This window comes from Ursus arctos, unplaced genomic scaffold (genome assembly GCF_023065955.2).
Source record: "Ursus arctos isolate Adak ecotype North America unplaced genomic scaffold, UrsArc2.0 scaffold_15, whole genome shotgun sequence".
Taxonomy (NCBI): Eukaryota; Metazoa; Chordata; class Mammalia; order Carnivora; family Ursidae; genus Ursus; species Ursus arctos.
The window spans coordinates 11559176-11581040 of NW_026622819.1; the positions used below are offsets into that span (position 1 = coordinate 11559176).

At 49.0% G+C, this 21865-nt stretch overlaps 1 protein-coding gene across 4 annotated transcripts in view; it reads left to right on the top strand.

Annotated features, from left to right (window-relative positions):
* Positions 1-10358, top strand: part of TRIO (trio Rho guanine nucleotide exchange factor) — a 347980-nt gene extending 337622 nt beyond the window's left edge. For 3 of the 4 annotated variants that reach the window (XM_026506706.4, XM_044386995.3, XM_026506707.4), the window contains exons 51-57: positions 789-816; positions 1010-1172; positions 1663-1784; positions 3091-3169; positions 4871-5071; positions 7256-7394; positions 8006-10358. In XM_026506706.4, the coding sequence (XP_026362491.2) occupies positions 789-816; positions 1010-1172; positions 1663-1784; positions 3091-3169; positions 4871-5071; positions 7256-7394; positions 8006-8554 (1281 nt within the window). In that variant the 3' untranslated portion in view covers positions 8555-10358. The other variant, XM_044386996.3, reaches the window with a different exon arrangement.
* Positions 10359-21865: the final 11507 nt, after the last annotated feature.

A 21865-nucleotide genomic window follows, 5' to 3' on the forward strand; every position in this document is an offset into this window, starting at 1 on the left:
AGCCTGCGTCAGGCGCAGGGGCAGCAGCAGGGCGGGAGGCCGCCCGGGAGGAGTCGCAGGCTTGGCGCGTGGCCTCACTTGCCGCCATCTGCCCCGGACCAGCCACCTCCCGCCGCCCTGCCCGCAGCTGCCGCGGGACCGTGCTCCCCGCCCGGTGCGCATGCGCATTCCAGGGCCCCCGGCGCACGTGCAGCTCACGAGGAGCGCAGCCAGCCGCCCTGGTGAAGCGGAGCCCAGATTCTCCAAGTACACGGTGTGAAGCAGCTGTGGTGCAGACTGCTTCGGTGCCCGCGTCACACCCCCGGGAAGTGACTGGAGGCCTGAGACACGGGGTCGCTGGCTTCCGCACGTCCCCGGCGATTGCTTCAGTCAGCTTTATTCCCGTGATCGGATTGCCTTCATCCTAGCTGGGGGTGGGTGCCTGCAGAGAAAGGAACCATGCCCTAAAGGGAGCGCAAGGGCTCCGGGTCAAGGCACTGGCCACTCTTTAGAAGGAAGGGGCCCAGGGACCAGCCGAACCCGGCCCATTGGATGAGAAAAATGGGCATTTCTGAGTTCAAGAGGCTCTCCTGTGTTTGTGGGTAGGAAAACAAAAATTCACCAAAATTTGTATGACATGAGGCTTTTTGAGTGCATTTAAACGCAATGAAAATGTGCTTTGAGACCCATGTAAGCCAAGTTGTATTCCTGTTGATCCTTCAATGATCATTGTAGCCAGGGAATAAAAGTAATATACCTCAAAACAGTTCATGTTTCTGGTTAACATCTATGTGCTTTTTCCCTTTCAGCTTCTCAATCCCAACTACATATATGACGGTGAGTTCTGTTATCTCGTTCTTCTGGTCTTGCAGAGTGTAGGGTCTATAGGGCACGTAGAACACTGGGGCATAACCTGGGCAGTGGGTTTTCTGGGGCATGGGCGGCAATACAGGTCTCATTCTTGTGAAGATTGGTGGGTGTGGGAAGGGAGCCAAGGGTGACAGGTGTCACTGACTCCTTTCTCCTACAGTTCCCCCAGAATTCGTCATTCCCTTGAGTGAGGTCACGTGTGAGACAGGGGAGACCGTTGTTCTTAGATGTCGAGTTTGTGGCCGCCCCAAGGCCTCGATCACCTGGAAGGGCCCTGAACACAACACCTTGAACAACGACGGTCACTACAGCATCTCCTACAGGTGAGGGTGGGTCTTGCTGGCAGTGAGCGTGACCTCCATCCACTGTGACAGACACACGTAGTCCCCTCGGTTACCCTCGGCACCCTGACACCCCCCACAAGGAAGCATTTCATACCAGGGTGTGCAATAAAAATTAAAATTCCACTTGAAATTCCTGGGGCGCCTGGGTGGCACAGCGGTTAAGCGTCTGCCTTCGGCTCAGGGCGTGATCCTGGCGTTACGGGATCGAGCCCCACATCAGGCTCCTCCACTATGAGCCTGCTTCTTCCTCTCCCACTCCCCCTGCTTGTGTTCCCTCTCTCGCTGGCTGTCTCTATCTCTGTCAAACAAATAAATAAAATCTTTAAAAAAAAAAAAAAAAATTCCACTTGAAATTCCTTGTCAGTACTTCCTCTGTCATTTTTTGTGACCCCAAATGAGAGGGGGTAGGGGTGGTCGCTGTGGGAGCTGCACCTTTGTGACCCATAGTGTGTTGTCATCTGTGCGGCAGTGACTTGGGAGAGGCCACTCTGAAGATCGTCGGCGTGACCACAGAAGATGACGGCATCTACACGTGCATCGCTGTGAACGACATGGGTTCAGCCTCGTCTTCAGCCAGTCTGAGGGTGCTGGGTAAGTGGCACTCCTGAGCTGGGACACACATGTTCCAGAACGCTCAGGTCCGCAGACTGCACTCCCACACATACACACTCAGCAGGGTCTGAAATATTTGGCAATAAGTCACTTGTGGGAGAGCTGCAAGCGACAGACCACAGGGTCTAGGGCGTCCCGGGAAGGTGCACGGTGCAGACCACTGACTGCAGCCCCTGCGCGGTCAAGTGGCTCGTGCCAGCCCCTGGGTTGGAACACGGTACATCCGTCCTCGTAGTGCTCAAAACACATTCTTACACCTGACTTCTCTTTACTCAATTGCTCAGTTGACACTGAGGCTCTGAGAGAATCTGCTCTAACTTGGTCTTGCATAGGCTGTGGGAGGAGAGGAAGGAGTGTGGTTGAAGCCTGTGCAGGCTCTGTGCCTCGCTGAGACCCTGACAGCATCTCTCCTATGAGTGCAGCGCAACCATGGTGGGACGCGCATTGCTCTGGTCTGAAGCACTTGCTCTCTCCATGGCCCAGCAAGGCCTTGTTCTCTCTCCTCGGCCAGACTGTGAGCTCCTAGGGGCAGAACCCGCATCTTAGGCCCTTTCATATCCCCTCTGGTTGCGCCGATCTATATAGTCACTCGGTAGGCAACACATACCAGTTGGCTTACAGCTCCTGCTTCCCGGAAGGCCAGCTGTGCAGTACAGGGGCTGCTGATGTTTTCCATGCATCCTGCAGCTGCCCCGGCTCTAGGAGACTGTTTCTAAGAGCAAAAATAAGAATCTGAACTAAAAGGTGCATCGAGTCCAGGAGCGCCCTGTGTGTGGACAATGAACAGAATTGTCTTAGCATTTTTATCCCATGTATCTTCATCCCAGATATTTTACCCTCATTAAACAAGAGAAAGGAAATGATCTGATTCTTGGATCCTGACACAAGGAAGAAAGAGAATCTTGAATTTAAAAGTGAAGAATCACCAGTGTTCTAAGTTGTAAAAGATGTCACAGAGACTATGCAGGTGATTTTTGCTTTGTAATGAATGAGCGGAAGCTAAAGGAGCTTAGGGAGATAGAAGACTCCACCTTGGAGATGTGAGTGGGGAAATAATGGGGAAGGAGGTGTGTGTTTATTTCTATCACATGAATCCATCTCTTTTCATCCTAAGTCCCAACCTGCAGAGTGTATTTTACACTTCCAGTGCATCTTCAGTCCGATGAGCCACAGTTCAGATGCTCAGTAGTCACGTGTGGCGCCATATTGGATGGCGCAGGCCTATAGACTTCTTCCCCGAGAAGCGCCGCATAAACCAAGCTCAGGGGAGATGCTCTTCTTGCAGGTGCAGGGAGTGATGGGATCATGGTGACCTGGAAGGACAACTTTGACTCCTTCTACAGCGAAGTGGCTGAACTTGGCAGGTATGTTACAAAACCCAGGGCCCCTGCCAAGAGAGCAGCGTGTACGACAGAACTCTCCATAGGAGTAGACTGATAAAATTAAGTGGTGTAATTTGCCATCATTTGGAAGTTATGCAAATTATATTTGAAATATAATCTGTAATTGCCTTTTGATAGTAAACATTGAGGGAGTAAAGAGGATGTTTTCAGCTTGGGTTCCAAGAGAGGATTAAGGCCTGATGCCATGACTTGACTCCTGTGCCGTGCATCTGGGACTGTACGAGCTGTGTCCTGTCCATGCAAGGAGTCAGAGGAGAGTCGCTCAGACCCTTCTTTGTGGGACTTAATTCTCCTGTGGAGTCCCAGTAGAGAAAGGTGGAACGTGTTCTTCAGATTGGAGGTGTCGATTGGAGTGGCAGGGTCCTCCTGCCCAAACAGAGATTGAAGCCGGTTCTCTCCAGAAGGGGCAGCCAGGCCTGGGGCAGTGGCTCAGCAGTGCCCTCAGGCCCCCAGGCAGGCTCTTTCTGACTCGGCTCTGCTCCCTGTCCACATAGCACTCCTCCACATCTGGGGTAAGAACCCACGTGGCAAGAAGGAGGTCAAACGTACAACAGCTGAGCTTGTCCCTTTTAAAAAGCTTTCCAAGAAACTCCCCCAGCAGCAGCCTCTTGCAGTCCAGTGGCCATACTGGGCCGTGTGGCTCCAGGTACCTGGTCACACACAGGTATGTGTCAGGCTGACGTATCCTCACTTAGCCCTTGCTGCACGAGACACACCACTTGCTGTCGCTTCTGACAACATGTGAATGATCAGGCAGGTCTTCTGCTGGTATCTCCTGGGCTCAGTTGGCTGGGACGCTGGGCCTCTCTCCACATAGACTTCCACCCTGGGTTTCCTCACACATGATGGCAGAGCATTTCAAGACAGCAAAAGAAGCAGCTGCGAGGCCCCTTAAGGCCCAACCTCAGAAATCCACAACCACGTTTTCCCTGCGTCGTGTGGGTCAGGAACCCCACCAGCCAGGCCGGATCCACGGCCAGAGAAGTAGACCGCCCTCTTTGTGGGAGGAGCAGCAAGGTGGTGTGTCCGTTTCAGCCCACCGCAGATTGATCTCTATTCCTCACGGTCCCCGGTGCTCACCAGGTCTCATCCCATCATATGGTAGCAGGCTCACACTTGAGGTCCAAGACTCTCTTATCCAGGACAGGTCAAGGTGCCGCTGAGGCTGCTTGGGTGCGGTTCACTGGGTATAGCTTCAGAGGCCATGGGCTACCTACCGATGGGTGACCAGCCCCACACATGCATCCCAAGGTGGTCTGCCGCAGGCACAGTGACGGCAGTAGACACCCCTTTCCAAAAGGAGGGGGCGCAGGGTGACTGGAGCCACCGGGTACAGCTCAAGCTTCTTGCCGTGGTAAGGAAGTTTCCCCATGAAAGTAAAGGTGGAGGCTGCCTGGTAAGTCCCACGGTGTCCCCTCTGCCACATTCAGAGGTCAGGAGGTCATGGAGCCTGCCCCTAGGAGGGAGAAGAGCCATCACATGGCAGAGGGGCTCGGAGATTGGCAGGCTTCCCTGGGTCATCGTGGGCCACCGCTCCTCCACGAGTGAGCCCAGGAGAGTGGGGCCTGCGGACAGGCCTCCAGGCCATTTAGGTTAACAGAGTCTTTTCTCTGTGACATACTCAGAGTCCTCTGAAAACGACCTTCTCGACCTGTTCTCCAGGGGCAGATTCTCTGTCGTTAAGAAATGTGATCAGAAAGGAACCAAACGAGCAGTGGCCACTAAGTTTGTGAACAAGAAGTTGATGAAGCGTGACCAGGTCACCCATGAGCTTGGAATCCTGCAGAACCTCCAGCACCCGCTGCTTGTTGGCCTCCTTGATACCTTCGAGACCCCGACCAGCTACGTCCTGGTGTTAGAAATGTGCGTACGCACCCACTGCCCTCCCCAGTTTGTAAGCCTCAGCCTCAACTTTAAGTGATTTTACTGTTGTTTGTTCTCTAAGAAGGACAAAAATCAGGATTTCAGGATCCAAAGAACTTGTAATATGTGTGTGTATCTGTGTGTGTGTGTGTCTGTGTGTCTGTGTGTGTGTATGCCTACTGTCAGAGATCACAGTTCTAGAGCTTTCCAGTAATGGTAGAAGAAGTATAGTCTTTAGCACATGCTGTCCAAATGAGGGGGCAACGGGCCTAGCGTCCAAACACCTCCACCCGGGTTCCCTCTGGGTCTCAGCCAACCTGGAGGGGCCACCTAGTTCCCAGGATCCCCAAGGGGCCAGGCCTCTGAAGACTCCTGCCCCTGCTAGTGGCACCACACGGCTGCCGGGGCCCGGGGAGCCTCGTGGGTGCTCAGAGTGGGCTCCCTCAGATCTTGCTCATGCCCGATGCTTCGGGCCTGCAGTCCTGCCCCTCAGAGCTCCGGCCCACTGTGGGCTGGTCAAAATGGAGAGTGAGATGCACTCGCCTAGAGACCGTCCTTGGGAAAGAGGGTGGGCCTCCGGCCAGCGCAGCACCCCCGGTCACGTGGTGCTCAGTGAGCCCTGTGTGCCGCCCCAGTAAATGGTGCAGTCGTCCAAGGAGAGAGGGTGAAAGCTATGACCCAAGAGCAGTGGTCCTCAGTTGGGGGCAGTGTTGCCCCCCCCCCAGGGGACATTTGGCCATGTCCGGAGACTCTTTTGGTCGTCACCACTTGGGTTGGGGGTGCCACTGGCATCTAGATGGTGAAGGCCAGGGACGCTGCTCAGGACCCTTCAGAACCTGGACGGCCCCACAGCAGAGAAGCATCTATCCCCCAGCGTTAGCAGAACCAGGGTTGGGAAGCCCGCCCTAGAACATTCTGGTCTCTCTGAAGTATCTTGGCCTTTAGCTGTGTTTACATTCTGTTCTGTTCTGGCTGGAAATGCTGGGTGTCTAACAGCTACTGTTCATCTGGGGATTTCTTAACAAGAACTATCCTAAAGTCCTCGTCAAAAATTGACAGGACTTCGATTTCTGCCTGAAAATTTAAGTGTGTTCAGCTCTCATTCTTTTTTTAGTTGAAAGCTAAATAGTTTGGTCTCACCATACTGTTACTAGGATTTATTTTTGTAACAAATTACTACCAAATTCTCCTCAGTTACTCCTTGTTACCAGGCAAGTGGCTGGTTTTCCTCTAAGTTTCTGTTTTGCAGACAAGAGCGGGGCATGTAGGCAGGTGTTGAGATGGGGCCAGACCACCTCATCACAGTGCTGGCCTTCACTGGCGAGCAGTATCACCTTGGGAAGGTTGGCATGAGGATTTAGTGAATTGACAGTAAGCATTTAGTCCCTGGCCCATGGCCAGTGCTGTATCAGTGGTTTCTAAGTATCAAAGTAATTCACAGTAGGAAGCCTTTTGAGTCCAGCATGAAACCAGAGACTCATCCCAGCTCGCACTTCAGGGAAATGGGAAGTCTGGGGTCACTTTGAGCGCAGGCACAGTTTCAGATTACAGATTGCAGAGCTGGGGGCAGTGAGCTGGGGGAAGGGCAGTCCTGCATCCCAGGTCACGAGTGAGCAGGAGGTGGAGAGCAGGGGCAGCACGTGTTACTTGTAAGGTGGCTGGGGCAGAGGTCACTAACGGGTCAGGGCTCACCTGTGAGTCATCATTTTCGGGAAAAGCAGAGCGGGGGCTTGTGTAAATGGCCAGATTCTGGGGGGAGTGGCCTGTCTTGCCGCGGGGCGCCCAGCCAGCTCCCGATGGCTGTCTTCTCCACACCTTGAGGTCTGCCTCACATTATCTCACGTGGCCTTCCCGTTGCCCATCTTACAGATGACAAAACCAAGGCTTGGGGAGGCGTAGCACTTCACTCCGTCCTACAGCAGACGCCTGCAGAGCACCCGTGCGCGAGCCCGCTGGGCGGGAGCGCGTGTTCCTCTCCCCATCCCCGCGCCCTCGTTCCCCACTCGCATCCATAACGAGGTTGAAAAGAAAGTACCCTCTTGATAGAGTCGTGCGCGTAGGTGGAAGTGTGCTCCTGAAACGCCGGGCTGGTAGGACACCCACAGTGGGCACAGACAAGCTGTTGGTTTCCTCTGAAGTGACCCAGCACCGTGACGAGTGTTACACACGTTCCTGCCTCCACAGGGCTGACCAGGGGCGTCTCCTGGACTGTGTGGTGCGCTGGGGAAACCTCACCGAAGGGAAGATCAGGGCGTATCTGGGGGAGGTTCTGGAAGCCGTCCGATACCTTCACAACTGCAGGATAGCACACCTGGACCTAAAGGTTAGTGGGGCTCGTGGGGCCACGGCCAGCATGTCTGACCGCGGCCCAGCCACCTGGCCTGCAGGGGCCGCCTCCCAACGTATCCACTGCAGCCAGGTCAGGAGGCCTGCGGGAACTAGGGACAAACAGGAGGAGGCGGGCCATGGGAACCCCAATTTGTCATCTCCGTTTTTAAGATTTTGCTCTCAATGATATAAACAATCAGTAAAGTATCAGATAAACATTTTGAGATCTTCACACATTCCATGAGGTTCCAGAAAGTTCCTGCGAGCTTTGCAGGGCTGGTGTGGAACTGGGTCAGTGGTCGCTGAGAAAGGATGGTGAATGTTACTATTCGTGTCGGGAGTGAAAATGAACACCCAGCTCGCTAAGCCAGCGTTCTTCAGCACAGGGCCTTCATGCTCGCGTGCCAGGAGGACTGCCTGCGAGGAGGGGCAGCACTTCCTCTGTGTCGGGGCCTCCTCCTCCATGGGCCCGCACGCTCAGAACTGCATCCCGTCTTGCGTGGGAACGGTTTCTTCCAGTTGACTCCGTTGATTCCTGGTGAGCCTCCCGCGTAAGCTTGAGATGGGGATCGATGGAAATGACCGTTGTCTTATCCTGTCTTCTAGCCTGAAAACATTCTGGTGGATCAGAGTTTGGCCAAGCCAACGATTAAACTGGCTGATTTTGGAGATGCTGTCCAACTCAACACGACCTACTACATCCACCAGTTACTGGGGAACCCCGAGTTTGCAGCCCCCGAAATCATCCTTGGGAACCCCATCTCCCTGACCTCGGATACATGGAGTGTCGGAGTGCTCACATATGTGCTTCTCAGCGGCGTGTCCCCCTTCCTCGACGACAGCGTGGAGGAGACCTGCCTGAACATTTGCCGACTAGACTTTAGTTTCCCAGAGGACTGCTTTAAAGGAGTGAGCCAGAAGGCCAAGGAGTTCGTGTGTTTCCTCCTGCAAGAGGACCCTGCCAAGCGTCCCTCGGCTGCGCTGGCCCTCCAGGAGCAGTGGCTGCAGGCGGGCCATGGCAGTGGCAAAGGGGCGGGCGTCCTCGACACGTCCAGACTGACCTCCTTCATTGAGCGGCGCAAACACCAGAACGATGTTCGACCTATCCGTAGCGTTAAAAACTTCTTACAGAGCAGGCTTTTGCCTAGAGTTTGACCTATCTTGAAGTTCTTTCTCATTCTCTTTCACCTGCCAATCAGCTGTTAATTTGAATTTTGAAGACAAACACACACCAACAGAACTGATCAGCTGCCGTATGTTCATCGTGTGACATTGGGCTCCGCGGGAGCTGTGCTCGGCAGTGCCTGGGACTCGGGAGCACGCTGTGCTGGGGTGGAGGACCTTCTCGTACACTCTTCATGAGCGGAGACAGCATTGCTGTATCACAGTCTTTTATTCAGGTTTCTGCAAAAAATAAAAAGAAACTTTTTTAAACGAACATGAATAGAATTTTGCAAATTTAACATTTTCCAAGATTTATTCAAGGAAACAAAATGCCTATGTTCAACCACTGGTGTTCACGAACAAAACAGAGATACTGGACCCCTCTGGGGAGGACTCACCCTCGCGGTGGCCATCCCCGCGGCCTCATCCAGAGCTCAGGGTCCCCCTGCCTCTGAGCTTTTCCAGCTGCCGGGTCTGCGTGCGTCTCGCTGGGACGCCAGACTGGGCTCCTGAAATGTGCGTTCAACCTCGGACTTTTGCATAAAAATAGAATGAATCGTTCTGCTCTGATGAAATGTAGGCCTTACTTGTATATAAGACTGGTCCTGCCTTCGGTCTGTCCTCTCCCCTCCTGCCTTCCCTCCTGCTCCCCCCGCCCCTCCGCCCAGGGCTTCCTCTGGGGGAGGTCAGAGGGCTCTGCCCAGCCACCCAGGACGTGAGGTTGGGTCCCGCCCTGAGCCCCAGTGGTGGCCCCCCTGTGTTCCCCACCCCCCAAGCCGTCAAATCAGATTGTTGAGCAGTATACAGTCAGATGAAAATACTGTAAATGCACTCATTGGGGTTTTTTTGGTTTTATTTCATATCATGTGCAATGTTGTGGCTTTGACATTTTATGCAACTATTTATGAAGACCTCTGTTGTACCTGTAATAAATATATAGAAAAAGCACATACTTCGTACAGTGAGCTTTATGGTTTTGTGCGTGTGTCGGGGGTGGGGGGGAGGGGGTTGTAGCCCTGTGCCATCAGTTCAAGGAGATTTAACTCTTCGTGAAATTTGTCGGTTTTGAGGACTGTAAAAAGTGATTTCATACTCTGAATATAAAACTGGATAATAGGGTAATGTTTTAAAAATTTATTATGCTATTATTCAGAATGCCAAAGTATTATTTTTTTCCCCAAAATCAGTCTGGACATTTACTACTTTTTAGACTTTTTGACGTTCAACTTTCTGTACAAAAATTGGCTGGATTTTGAGCTTTTGGTAAGAAATAAAAGCCAATTAAGCACCAGCCGCTTTGAGGCTGGCATCCAATGTCTGTGTCACTGTGGCAAAAGTCACGCTGGGATGGGGAGGCCTTGGAACAAGCCGCGGGGTTTCTGGGCACGCTTGAATTTTTCTGGATGTCTTTTTACCTTCGTTGTGTGAAATACACTAAAAGAGAGACCAGCCCGCGTCCCCAGCCAGACAGACACCTGGGTCTTGAGCCATAAACTGGCGTAGTTAAGCTTTGCCCCTTCCGATGTATTTTATTTATTCTTTTGTTGGGTTTTTGTTTGTTTCTTGTAAAATTGTACAGAAACTTTTTAAAAGAAATTGGATTCAAAACTGGATGTGTATTCGTAGCCTCACGTTTATTTGTGTATTGTTTCTTTTATTATTTCAGTTAAATTTTTACATTATTTTGCATGTATATTTCTTTGTACAGAGACCTTACATGTTTACACAGTATGATGTGATGTAAATATTTTATTTTGCCATCAGTTATTTTAAAAAATTAAACATATTTGCCTGATTTTTGTGTTAGGACTTTTATTTAAATTGATCACTGTGGAATCGAAAAGAGAGACATCACTGAGGGAGACTGAAAGACTGGCCTCTCCTAGGTCGGGTGGGAAGTTGGAGGGAAGAATGTTCCGGATCGGGAATCCGTAGTACGTGGCCAGAAATGGGAGTTGGTCAGGTGCCTGCAGATTGGTTCCCAGAACCCAGACTCCGAAGACACTGGTGCGTAAACCAGGTTTCAGCTGCTTACGGTGGGGATGCACCTCATCCTGGTTAGAATCTCTAAGGTACCCCACTTCTTGATGGACACAGAATCGGAGAAAAGGGAAGAGCTGTTGCCTTCTGGCCACAGGAAACCAAGTTTAACGTCCAGATGGATCGAGGAACGTGAAGCGCTTGGGTTCAAGCGTGGTGTTATGAGCAGACCCACGATGTGCACCTGCAGGGACCTTCCAGTGATGGCTGGCCCTCAGCAGCTACCCCAGGAGCCATGGGGTCCTGGGGCACTTGTAGAACAGGCTTTATTATAATTCCTGTTTGCTGACATCCTGAAGGTAGGACAGGTGTGAAAGCACAGGGTTTGCACTGAGTCCCTCAGGGAGGGCATGAGAAGCTCACCCTCCCAGAGATGGGTGCCACCTCAGTCTCGGCGACACCCACAGGTCAGCAGGCTCCAGAGGGCCAGATACAAGGTAGGCTCTACTCCAGCACTGGGCCCCTGAACGAGGGGCCTGCCCACCACAGTGCAGTCCTCAGTAGCAAGAGTGGGGCAAGGGGTCTGTCTGGGTGGGGTTTTTTGCCATTGGACACTTGCTGAATGAAGTCGTTACGCCTGTCGGACTAGCAAAGCGCTCTCCCAAGTGAAAAACGGCCTATCGTGATCACTACCTAGATTTTCTTTCCTCAAAAATCACGATGCTTTGTATTCCGCATGTTACCATGTATAAATTCTTAAAACTCGGATCCCTTTTAGCTGTAAAGGGAAGAAAAATCAGTGTTTTAGCAGAACACAAGTTGAGCATTATCTCAAACCAAGGATATTTGACCGTCTTAAACCTTTGGAAGGAGAGATCCTTTCAAATGTGCGTTTCTGAGACATGAATTTGTGATCGCGGCCCAAAACAAAATACAAAACATTCCCATTATCCCCCAGAATCCTCATGCCCCTTGCCTGCCAGGGGTGATCGCTGTTCTGATTTCGATCATTCTTAGGTTAGTTTACCTTTGAATTCATAGAAGTAGAATCATACAGAATGTACTTTTTGAAATCAAGCCAAACTTCATTGTAGATGTGCCTGCAGTGGTGTGAGATGTCTCCTTCACCCTTTTCTCCCCTGTGAGCATGTCTTGAAAACATACCGTATATCACAACCAGGATATTGACATTGACACAGTCAAGATGCAAGGCATCCCATCGCTGCCGGGATCCCCGCAGCCCTCCTGTAGCCGCGCCCACCCCCTCCCTCCTCAACCCTCCCGTAGTCTCTGTCAACCACTCATCTGTTCGTTTCTATAATTTTGTCATTTTGAGAACGTTAACTAAATGGAATCATACAGTATGTAACCTTTTGAGATGGATTTTTTAGCTGAGCATAATTCTCTGGAAATGTATCCAGGCTGTGGCATATTGCTTTCCTTTTCATTACTGAGTAGTGGTCCATAGTATGGATGTACCAAGCTTCGCTGTTCACCCGTGGAAGGACGTCTGGATTTTTTCTGGCTTCTGGCTATTACAAATACAGCTTCTAAGAACATTTGTGTGCAGATTTTTGTATGAGCATAAGTCCCTGTTTCTCTGGAATAAATGTCAGACAACTGGGAGATCACATGGCTGTTACAAATTTCATTTTTTAAGGCTAGCCAAACTTCTCCAGACTAGCATTTTACATTCCCACTGGCAACGTCTAAGTAATCTAGTTTCTTCAACTCTGCCAGCATTTGGTGGTACTATTCTTTTATTTAGCCATTCTGACAAGTGTATAGTGATAAGTTATTGTGGTTTTAAGTTTTATTTCCCTCGTGGTTAATGATTTTGTGCATCTTTCCATGTGCTTATTGGCCATCTGTTTCTCCTGTTCTATGAAATGTCCCTTCATGTCTTTTGCCCATTTTCTCATTTTTTTATTGTTAAGTTTTAAGAGTTCTTTATCCATTCTAGATACTAGTCCTTTGTCAGAGAGGTGTGGCTTGCAAATATTTTCTCCCATTTCATCTTCTTAACAGGATCTTTCACAGAGAAAATATTTCAGTGTTGATGAATACCTATTTATCACTTCTTTCTTATGTGGAACAAGCTCTTTGGTGTCAAGTCAGAGAACTCTGACTACCCCCAGAGTGAAGCTTTTTTAACCTAAGTTGTTGTTTTCTGAACATTTTCAAGTTTTATATTTTACATTTAAGTCCATGATCCATTTTGAGTTAATTTTTGTATAAGGTGTAAAATTTAAGTTGAAGGCTTTTGGGGGTATTTTTTTGCCGCCTTATTTTCTTGGTTTTGTTCACATTTTGCAGATAGAAGACCAATTTTTTTTTCCAGCACCATTTGTTGGAAAGGCTACTCTTTTGTGATTTTGTCAAAAATCACTTGGGCCTATTTATGTGAGTCTGTTTCTGGGTTCTCTATTCTGTTGATCTAATTCTCTTTCTCCGCCGTTACCACACCGTCTTGATTCCGTAGCTGTGCACGAAGTCTCGAAATCAGGTAGACTACACTGTTCCTCCCACCTTATTTTTCCTTCTCAAAATTGTTTTAGCTATTCTAGTTCCTTTGCCTTTCCATATAAATTTTAGAATAGTCTTGTCTACATCTAAATATATCTTACTCAGATTTTTATAGGCATTGCATTAAATCTGTTAATCAATTTGGGGAGAATTGGTGTCTTCACTATGTTGCGTCTCCCATGAATACAATATGGTTCTCCATTTATTGAGCCCTTTGGTTTTTTTATCAGCATTTTATAGTTTTACAAATTCTTGTATGTGGTGGCTAGAATTAAACCCAAGTATTTCTCTTTTTAAGGCAATCATAAATTATATCATACTTTTTAATTTTGGTGTCCAAGAATTTATTGCTATTATATAGAAATTGAAACTGATTCTTGAAAGTTTATTTTTTTATCTCATTCTTCTCTCTAGTAATTTTCTTTATTCCAACATCTACTTTATCTGACATTAATGTAGTCACTCCTACTCTTTTTTTTTTTCAAATTAACGTTTACATGATATACCTTTTTCCATCCTTGAACTGTCAATATGCCTACAACCTTATATGTAAGTAGATTTCTTGCCGACAGCATATAGTTGGGTCATGTTTTTTAATCCACTGCATCCATCTTTATCTTTAGTTATTAGAGTCCTTAGATCATTTACATTTAATGTAATTATTAATAAAGTTAAGACCTAAGCCTGCCCTTTTATTTTTTGGTTTACTGTTCTTCTCTCTGGTTTTCATTTCTGTGTTTCTTTTGCCTGCCTTCCTGTGGGTTCCTGAACACTTGTAGAATCCGATTTTGCTCTATACTGGTTTTGAATGTATCTCTTTGTATGGCTTTAGTGGTTGCTTTAGGTATTACTCTGTGTGTGTGTGTGTGTGTGTGTGTGTGTGTGTGTGTGTGTGTGTAACTCATCATAGTCTGCTGGTGTCATCATTTTACCAATTTGAGTGAAATACAGAAACCCTACCTGACTTTATGTCTCATTACCTTCTCCAGTTTATAATTGTTTTAAGTATTTCCTCTACTTAAATTTAGAATCAAGTCACACAATGTTGTGATTTTTCCTTCAACCATCAAACTTTTTTTTTTTAATTTTATATATTTGAGAGAGAGAGCATAAGTGGGGGGAAGAACAGAGCGGGAGGGAGAGGGAGAAGGAGAGAATCTCCAGCAGATTCCGTGTTGAGTGTGGAACCCCACACAGGGCTCAATCATGACCCTTAGGTCATGACCTGAGCCAAAACCAAGAGTGGGACACTTAACTGACTGAGGCACCCAGGCGCCCCCATCAAACATAATTTAGATGCCTTGATTTGCCCCTTCATTCTTGATGGTATTTTCCCTGGGTTAGAATTCTGAACTGACAGTTCTTTTCTTTCAGCACTTGAAAAACATTGTGCCACTTTCTTTGGGCCTTCATGGTTTCTGATGAGAAATCTACAGTCACTCAGATTTTTCCCTTATGGGGAATCTGGGCGGCTCAGTTGGTTAAGCTTCTGGCTCTTGATTTCAGCTCAGGTCATGATCTCAGTGTCATGGAATTGAGCCATGCGTTAGGCTCCATGCCCAGTGGGGAATCTGCTTGAAATTCTCTCCCTCTCCCTCTGCCCATCCTCCTGCTCACACATGCACTCTCTCTCAAATAAATACATATTTTAAAATTTTTCCTCCTTGTAAGTAGATGTTTTTCTCTCACTTTTGAGATTTTTTTCCTCGTCTTTACTTTTCAGAAGTTTGTGAGTGTCTTAGCATTGGATTTATTTGTGTTTATTCTGTCTGAGACTAAGATTCTTAAATCTATATGTTTAGGTCTCTTGCCAAATTTGTTTTCAGCCATTTCTTCAAGTACTTTTAGAGGCCTGCCTTCTTTATCCTTCTTCAAAAGCATTAATGACAGTTTTGTTTTGGTGCCATAGGCTTTTGAGGAAGTAACCCCACCAATCCCCGACCCCAGCCCTCAGCTACTTCCTTTATGTTGAGATTGGGTAAATTCTGTGGCTCTGTCTGCACATACACGGAGTCTTTCCTCCATCCACTCTAGTCTGCCATTGAACCCATACACCGAGTTTGTTTCAGTTGTGGTATTCCTGTGTTCTAAAATTTTTTTTGGTTTTTCTTTATATCTTCTATTTCTTTGCTGAGATGTTTGATCTTTTCATTTAAATGATTTCAAGGATGTTCACAATTATTCTTCGAAGGATTTTTATCATGGCTGCCTTCAACTTTGTCAGATAATTCTGTCATTCCCGTCATCTATCTTATTGTTGATTTCTATTGCTTATTCTTTTCTCATGGAAGTTGAGATTTTCCTGGTTGCTATGATGAATGATTTTCATTTGAAATGGGGGCATTTTATTTATTTATCTGAGAGAGAGAGCATGAGCAGAGGGAGAAGCAGACTCCCCTCTGAGCAGTGAAATGGGGTTATTTCAGTTATTAGGTTCTGAGACTCTGGATCTCACTTAAGCCTTCTGATCTAGCTGGCTTCCTCTGCCATCACTCCAGCAAGGGAAGGGGGCTGGGTGCTGCCTCGATGATGGTCAGGGGTCTGAGTTGCACTGGCCTCCCCAGATACCCCAAGGATGATAAAAGTTCTGACTCTGCAAGGCTTCCTCAGACACCCCCAGTGGGGAAGGGCAGGGACCTAACTTATTGCTTGTTGGGAGTGGGGTGGAAGTGCAGGCTCCCCACGTAATCCATGCTGATGGCCCAAGGAGCAGGGGTTCTTGCTCCCACCCAGCAGTGATGAAAGCCTCTGCTCTCTGACTTCTCTCACACCCCCTCAGCCCGGGGGTTGGGGTTGCCCCATTATAACCTATCAAGTGTGGAAATTGAGGCTCCCCGCTCAGCCTTGGGGGGGGGTCAGAAGGGGGTGGGGCCACAGTGTTTTCTACAGTATATGGCTAGAGGAGAGAGGTTACCCTCTGAAAGGTTTCCATCTTGCAGAGCTGGCCCTTTGTCTAGAGAGAGCAGGGTTTTGTTCGGTCTTCTGTTGTCTGCATCCATTGACATTTCCAGGTTGCTGGCTGCTTCAGCGCTAAGACTGGGATCTATGAGGCAAAAGGAAATCCCAGAGAGCTCACCACTGTGCTTCCTCAGCCCCGAGGCCCCCGCTGGTCTGCTTTCTCCTCACCGCGCAGCCTTCTGCGGCTCCGGTTGTGCGTGGCCTCCGGCGTTCCCTGCTACCCTTAGGGGACGAGGACAAGGACCTCTACACCAGCCTCCCAGAAGCAGAAGTGGCGTGTCCGTGCTTCTCCCGTTATTTGTTAGTGTTGGGATTATGGGACACTGGTCTCCTGAGCAAAAACAACTGCTTTATCTTATTTTCAAAAGTGACTGATGTTATCAGTTTTCAGAGGAAGAACTGCACAGCCACTGATTGTCGGCTCGCGTCACGGTCTGGCGCCTCGTCTGTGCACTCATTTCTCCGTCAAGTCTTACTTAACTACCCGCACGGGTCTCCTGCTCCTGGTCCAGAAGATCCAGGTGCAGGGGACCCGCCAGGCTGCAGGGAGGGAGTGCCCAGGGTGGGCAGAGCTGTGCAGGGGCCCTGGCAGGAGGGCATGCAGGGGTGTGGCCACTCATCTCTCAACCATCCAGAGGAGACAAGGGACAAGAATTGGCTCAAGTAACTTCTAGAAGGTGGAGTGCAATGAACTGCCCCACATTGTGAGTGAACAGGAAAGAGCCGCATGCTGGGCCTTGGAGTGGGTGCAGGGTTTCGGGGCAGCGGCCTCCGACCCTCCTTCTCCGAGAGGAGGATGTGATTTGGATGGAATTTGAGATGACCCAACATCTGCCTCCTCCAATATCTCCGCTTCCATTGGCCATTTCTTATTTACAATTCAAAAAAATTTTAGAGGTTTATCTTTCACTCTGTGGCTCTCATCCTATTGAAGCCGCAGCTCAGGGGCCTCTTTGCGGGCCCACTGAGTCTATCCGAGCAGTCCCCGGCTTTCTGCGTCCCAAGAATAGGACAGTTAAAGCACATGCCGGGCAGAGTCCTTGTGAAGGCCCAAGAAAAGCAGAGACTTCAAAGCTAATCGCCTCATGTATAATTGCTGCTTATAGAAAACATATATCTCTGCTTCATTTGTGAAGGTTAAAACCCTCTTCTACTCAGTTTACCCTATCCATCCATTTCTATATTCCTAAATTGATCTCATGGTAATGTACTTACAAAGAAAAGTATATTTGAAAACTAATGACATAAAAACCGATTTTCAAGACACCCCCTAATGATAGTTTGAGAACGGCCCATACTGCTGGATTGTTAAGATATGGTAATGACCTGGTTTCCATATTTATTTTTACACAGAAAGGGAAAAGATGCAAAGCACCGATTTTTTGCAAACATGAAAATGACCTCCCAGCGCTAAGCTCCACCAAGCCAGGAGTTAGAACAGGAGGCTCACCTAAGGGGAGACGAAGTCACTGTTCTTTTATTTTCCTTTTCAGTGTTGTGGCCGACCGGGTGATATAGGAACGATGAATGAGAGCAGGCATGACAAGTGGGCAGATGTTAAATTCACTCTCCTGTGCTCCTGTGGACCCTCCGATTCGTCTTTGAAGCCACCTCTCCCTCCGTGGGACTTTCTCCGGCCTCGGCTGGGGGTGTCCTCCATGACCCCACAGGCTCTCTCCCTAGCTGACCTCAATTGATCTCATTCCTTTGTATGATCTGTTAGTTGCCTGTGGCTTTTTAACAAATTGCCACAAACGTGGTGGCTTAACACAAAGGAGGTTCATTCTGTAACGGTTCTGGAGGTGAATAGCCCAACATCAGCATCCCTGGGCTGAAATCAAGGTGTCAGCAGGGCTGCACTCCCTCCACAGGCTCCAGCGAAGGACCTGTTCCTTTCCCTTTCTGGCGTGTGGTAGCTTCCAGCATTCCTTGGCTGGTGGCCACATCTCACCAGTCTTGAAGGCCAGCATCTTGAAATCTCTCACTGCTCCAGCCTCACATTCCTTCTCCTCTGTGTGTGCAAAAAGCCCTGGTGCCAGTCTCCTACGGGGCCACTTGCAATAGCATTTAAGGCCCACACGAATAATCCAGAATGTCTCCCTAGCTCAAGATATGTAACTTAATCCCATCTTTCCCATATCAGGTAACATTACTAGGTTCCAGGGATTAGGACATAGATATCTTCTAAAGGGCCATTTTCAATATACCATGTCATCTCTGTGCCAACAACCCTAACTTTGTGTCTCCAGCAAAGTTCCCTTTGCTCCACATCATATATTCATGAAGGGGATCAGAAAATACCACCCCAAAACATACCTTCTGAGGAAGGCAGCTGAAGTAGATATAAGAAACACTTCCTTCCCTCCCCATTTGCCTAAAAGCAGGACATAAATTTTCAAAGGAGTCCCTCCCCTCTCTACCAGGAAGGACAAGAGTTAATCACCAGACACAACTCTAGACCCTGTCAGCCTAGAATCGGTACCAGAGGAATCTACATAACAAGCTTTACTAATTAGCCTTTATCTCCACCCTCAGAAGCCTAAAACTGCTTTCCTTCATTTGGTCATTTCTGCACAGATTTATTTTTCTTTGTGGAAGGTGCCATTTAAGCCAGAGTTCTAAACCACCTTCTTTAGTTATTTCCCCCTGTGTATCTCCCATGTACATATGACATTTACATGTTAATAAACTTCTGTTTGTTTTCTCTTGTTAATTTGCCTTTTATTGCAGGGGTCTGAGCCAAGAGCTCAGAAGGATAGAGGGAAGATTAGTTTTTCTCCCCCTTACCAACCCTCCACTTGGACATTGAAATTCACCTCTCACCTAACCACCAAGCCATGGCCATTTACCCAGATGTTGGGCCAGAAATTTTGAAGCCGATCTTTGCCATGCCTCTCCCCTGCCCCTTGCATTTCCTCTACCTCCAAATACATGCCCTTAGCTCCTCCTCTCTCCACCACCTCACGCCAGGCCCCCATTCATCCCACAGAGGCCTCCTAATCAGACTCCCACTTCCAGTTCTACACGCTTTCAGTCGGTGACCCCCTTAGAGCAGAGTCAGCCTGGGGAAATGCCTGTGTCTTCCCTGCCTAAGCCCTCAGGGGGCTTCCCATTGCTGTGAGGAAACATCCAGCCCCTGCAGTGCCTCTGCCCCACCTCATGCCGATCTGCTCGCTGCCTCTGCTCCAACCACTTGCCTTTGCTCAGGCCCCAAACATGCTGCCATCCCCCCTTTACACCATCCTGTCCCTCCCTGGGCACTCTGCACCCCCACACTGACACCCTGCCTTGACGTGACTACTTCTTCATTCTCTAACTCAGGTTAGGTGTCCTTGGAGATAAGCCTTCCTGACACCTGAGGGATGGCCTCTTCTAATCTCTCAAGCCCTGTTCTTTCCCACATTTCACGTCCCTGCATGAACTGATGTGCTTTGTTTCTGTGTTCACCCCAGATGGTAAGCTCCGTGAGGGCAGGGATCTTGTCTGTCTTCATCACTGTTTCTAAGCGCTTGGTCTATGCACAATAAGTAATCTCCTCTTATAACATCAAGACATGTCCTACAAACCCTTCTGGGACAGCCTCTGCTTCCACCGGGGGCTTGTACCTGACAGACTGGAGGGATGAAAAAACCGAGGAACAGTCTTTAGAAGTCCGGGGTTCAAGCTTTGTGAGTTTTCGGAAGATTTTTTTTCCCTTAATTCGTTGTCAGCAAAGCCCACGCGAAGGCTTCTGCACTTTGATTGTGAAGCACGGGCATGTTCGTTTGGCAGCCTGATGAATTGCAGTGTTGTGCACTCTGAGCCGCTCAATGCCTCTATGCGGGAAGCCTGCGCAGATGGTCAGGTGTTTGTTTCTTTCCAACAATCTGGTAGGCTCTACAGGCCCCAACCAAGTTTTACCTGCATCAGGGTCATCCAAAAGAGCTTTCTGCAGTGATGGAAAGTGTTCTTTATCTGTGCCGTCTGATACAGTAGCCGCTAGCTATGCGTGGCTATTGAGCACTTGAAATGTGGCTAATGCAACTAAGGAAGTGTTTTTTACTTTTGTTTAATATTAGTTATTTTAGATGTAAATAGTTCCTGTAATGGACAGCATAGCTAGAGACACCTTGCAATGGGGAGAGGGGACCCTAAGGGAGCTGTCCCAGGTGAACTCAGAAGGATCCTACAGAGGCACAGTGAGCAGGGGTGGCTTCATGAAGTGCTAGAACAGTGGTGACTGAGAAGCTTAAAGGAGGCAGTCCTCCACCGGGGGCATGGTCTTGGCCATGATCCACGTACATGAGATTCCCCACAAGCAAACAAGAGTTTAGTTGCATAGAGGTAGACTACGCAGAAGTTCTGACCTAGGTGGGACAGAAGGACAGAGACTGACAGTCCTATTGGAGAAACAGAGTTGCTAGGAAATCTGCAGACACTCAGGCCAGCCACCCAGAAGATGGCACCAGGTCTAGGGGACAGAGGACCCGGAAAGAGAGACTTTCTGGAGGTCAGGATTGCTCAGGAGGGGCAGGGGTTGGAGGGGTCTTAGGGAACCCAACAGAGCCGACGATCAGGGGCAGAAGAAACCCCTTCCTCATCCCTCAAAATAGCAGTTACTGCTCTGCCCAGCACACCCAGTTCCTCAAACACATACACACAGTGGAATACTCCTGTTCCTTAGGGAATTACATTCATTCCATATTTTTTGGATGATTGAATGAATGAATTCCACAGTTAGAAATGTGCATGTACAGGGGCGCCTGGGTGGCTCAGTTGTTAGGCATCTGCCTTCGGCTCAGGGCATGATCCCGGCATTCTGGGATCGAGCCCCGCATCAGGCTCCCCCGCTGGGAGCCTGCTTCTTCCTCTCCCACTCCCCCTGCTTGTGTTCCCTCTCTCACCGGCTGTCTCTCTCTCTGTCAAATAAATAAATAAAATCTTAAAAATAAAAAAGAGAGAAATGCACATGTACAGGAATGTACCAACTGGCCAAGCAAGTGAATAATAAGAAACATAAAATAACTTTCTTGGGGGTTAAGGAATGGGGAGATACATCCTTTTGGAAACAGATGGTCACTCGAGTTGGAGAAGTTGATTTTTTGTTTTGTTTTTTAAAGATTTATTCAAGAGGGAGTAAGAGAGAGAAGGGGGTGGGGCAGGGAGGGGCAGAGGGAGAGGGAGAAGCAGAGAAGCAGGAGCAGGGAACCAACATGGGCCTGGATCCTAGGACCCTGGGATCATGACCTGAACTGAAGGCAGATGCTTAACCCACTGAGCCACCCAGGCGCTCTGAGAAATTGATGTTTTAACAACGGGTTATTAAAGGATGCAGGCGGGGAGAGTCGGGATTGCTCCCTCACATGGAGATGGCATCCTTCACAGGAGCAGAAGCCTCTTTTGGATGGAAGCAGCCAGCCTGAGGCAATGCCACAGCAAGGGGGGGGGGTGCATTTCATCATCCTTCCTCCCTCTGCCTCCTGCTGGTGCTCTCCGCAGGCTGATTCCCACCAGAAGCCAGAGGGCGTAGGTTTCAGCCTCTGGGGCAGGGCGGGTTGCGAGGAGCGCAGGCACCTGAGGGTCGCCAGGGAACGAGGAAAGAGCAGGCAACGGGCGAGGATGACTCACCTCTTAGAATGACCCAAATCCACCACACCACCAAATCCTGGCGAGGATGTGGAGCCGCGGGAACTCGAATTCACTGCCGGTGGGCATGCAAAACTGCAGCCGCTTTGGAAGACAGTCCGGCAGTTTCTTACAAAACTAAATGTATTCTCACTATAAAATCCAGCAATCGTGTTCCTTAGTATTTACCCAAAAGCTGAAAACATGTCCACACAAAAACCTGCGCACGGATGT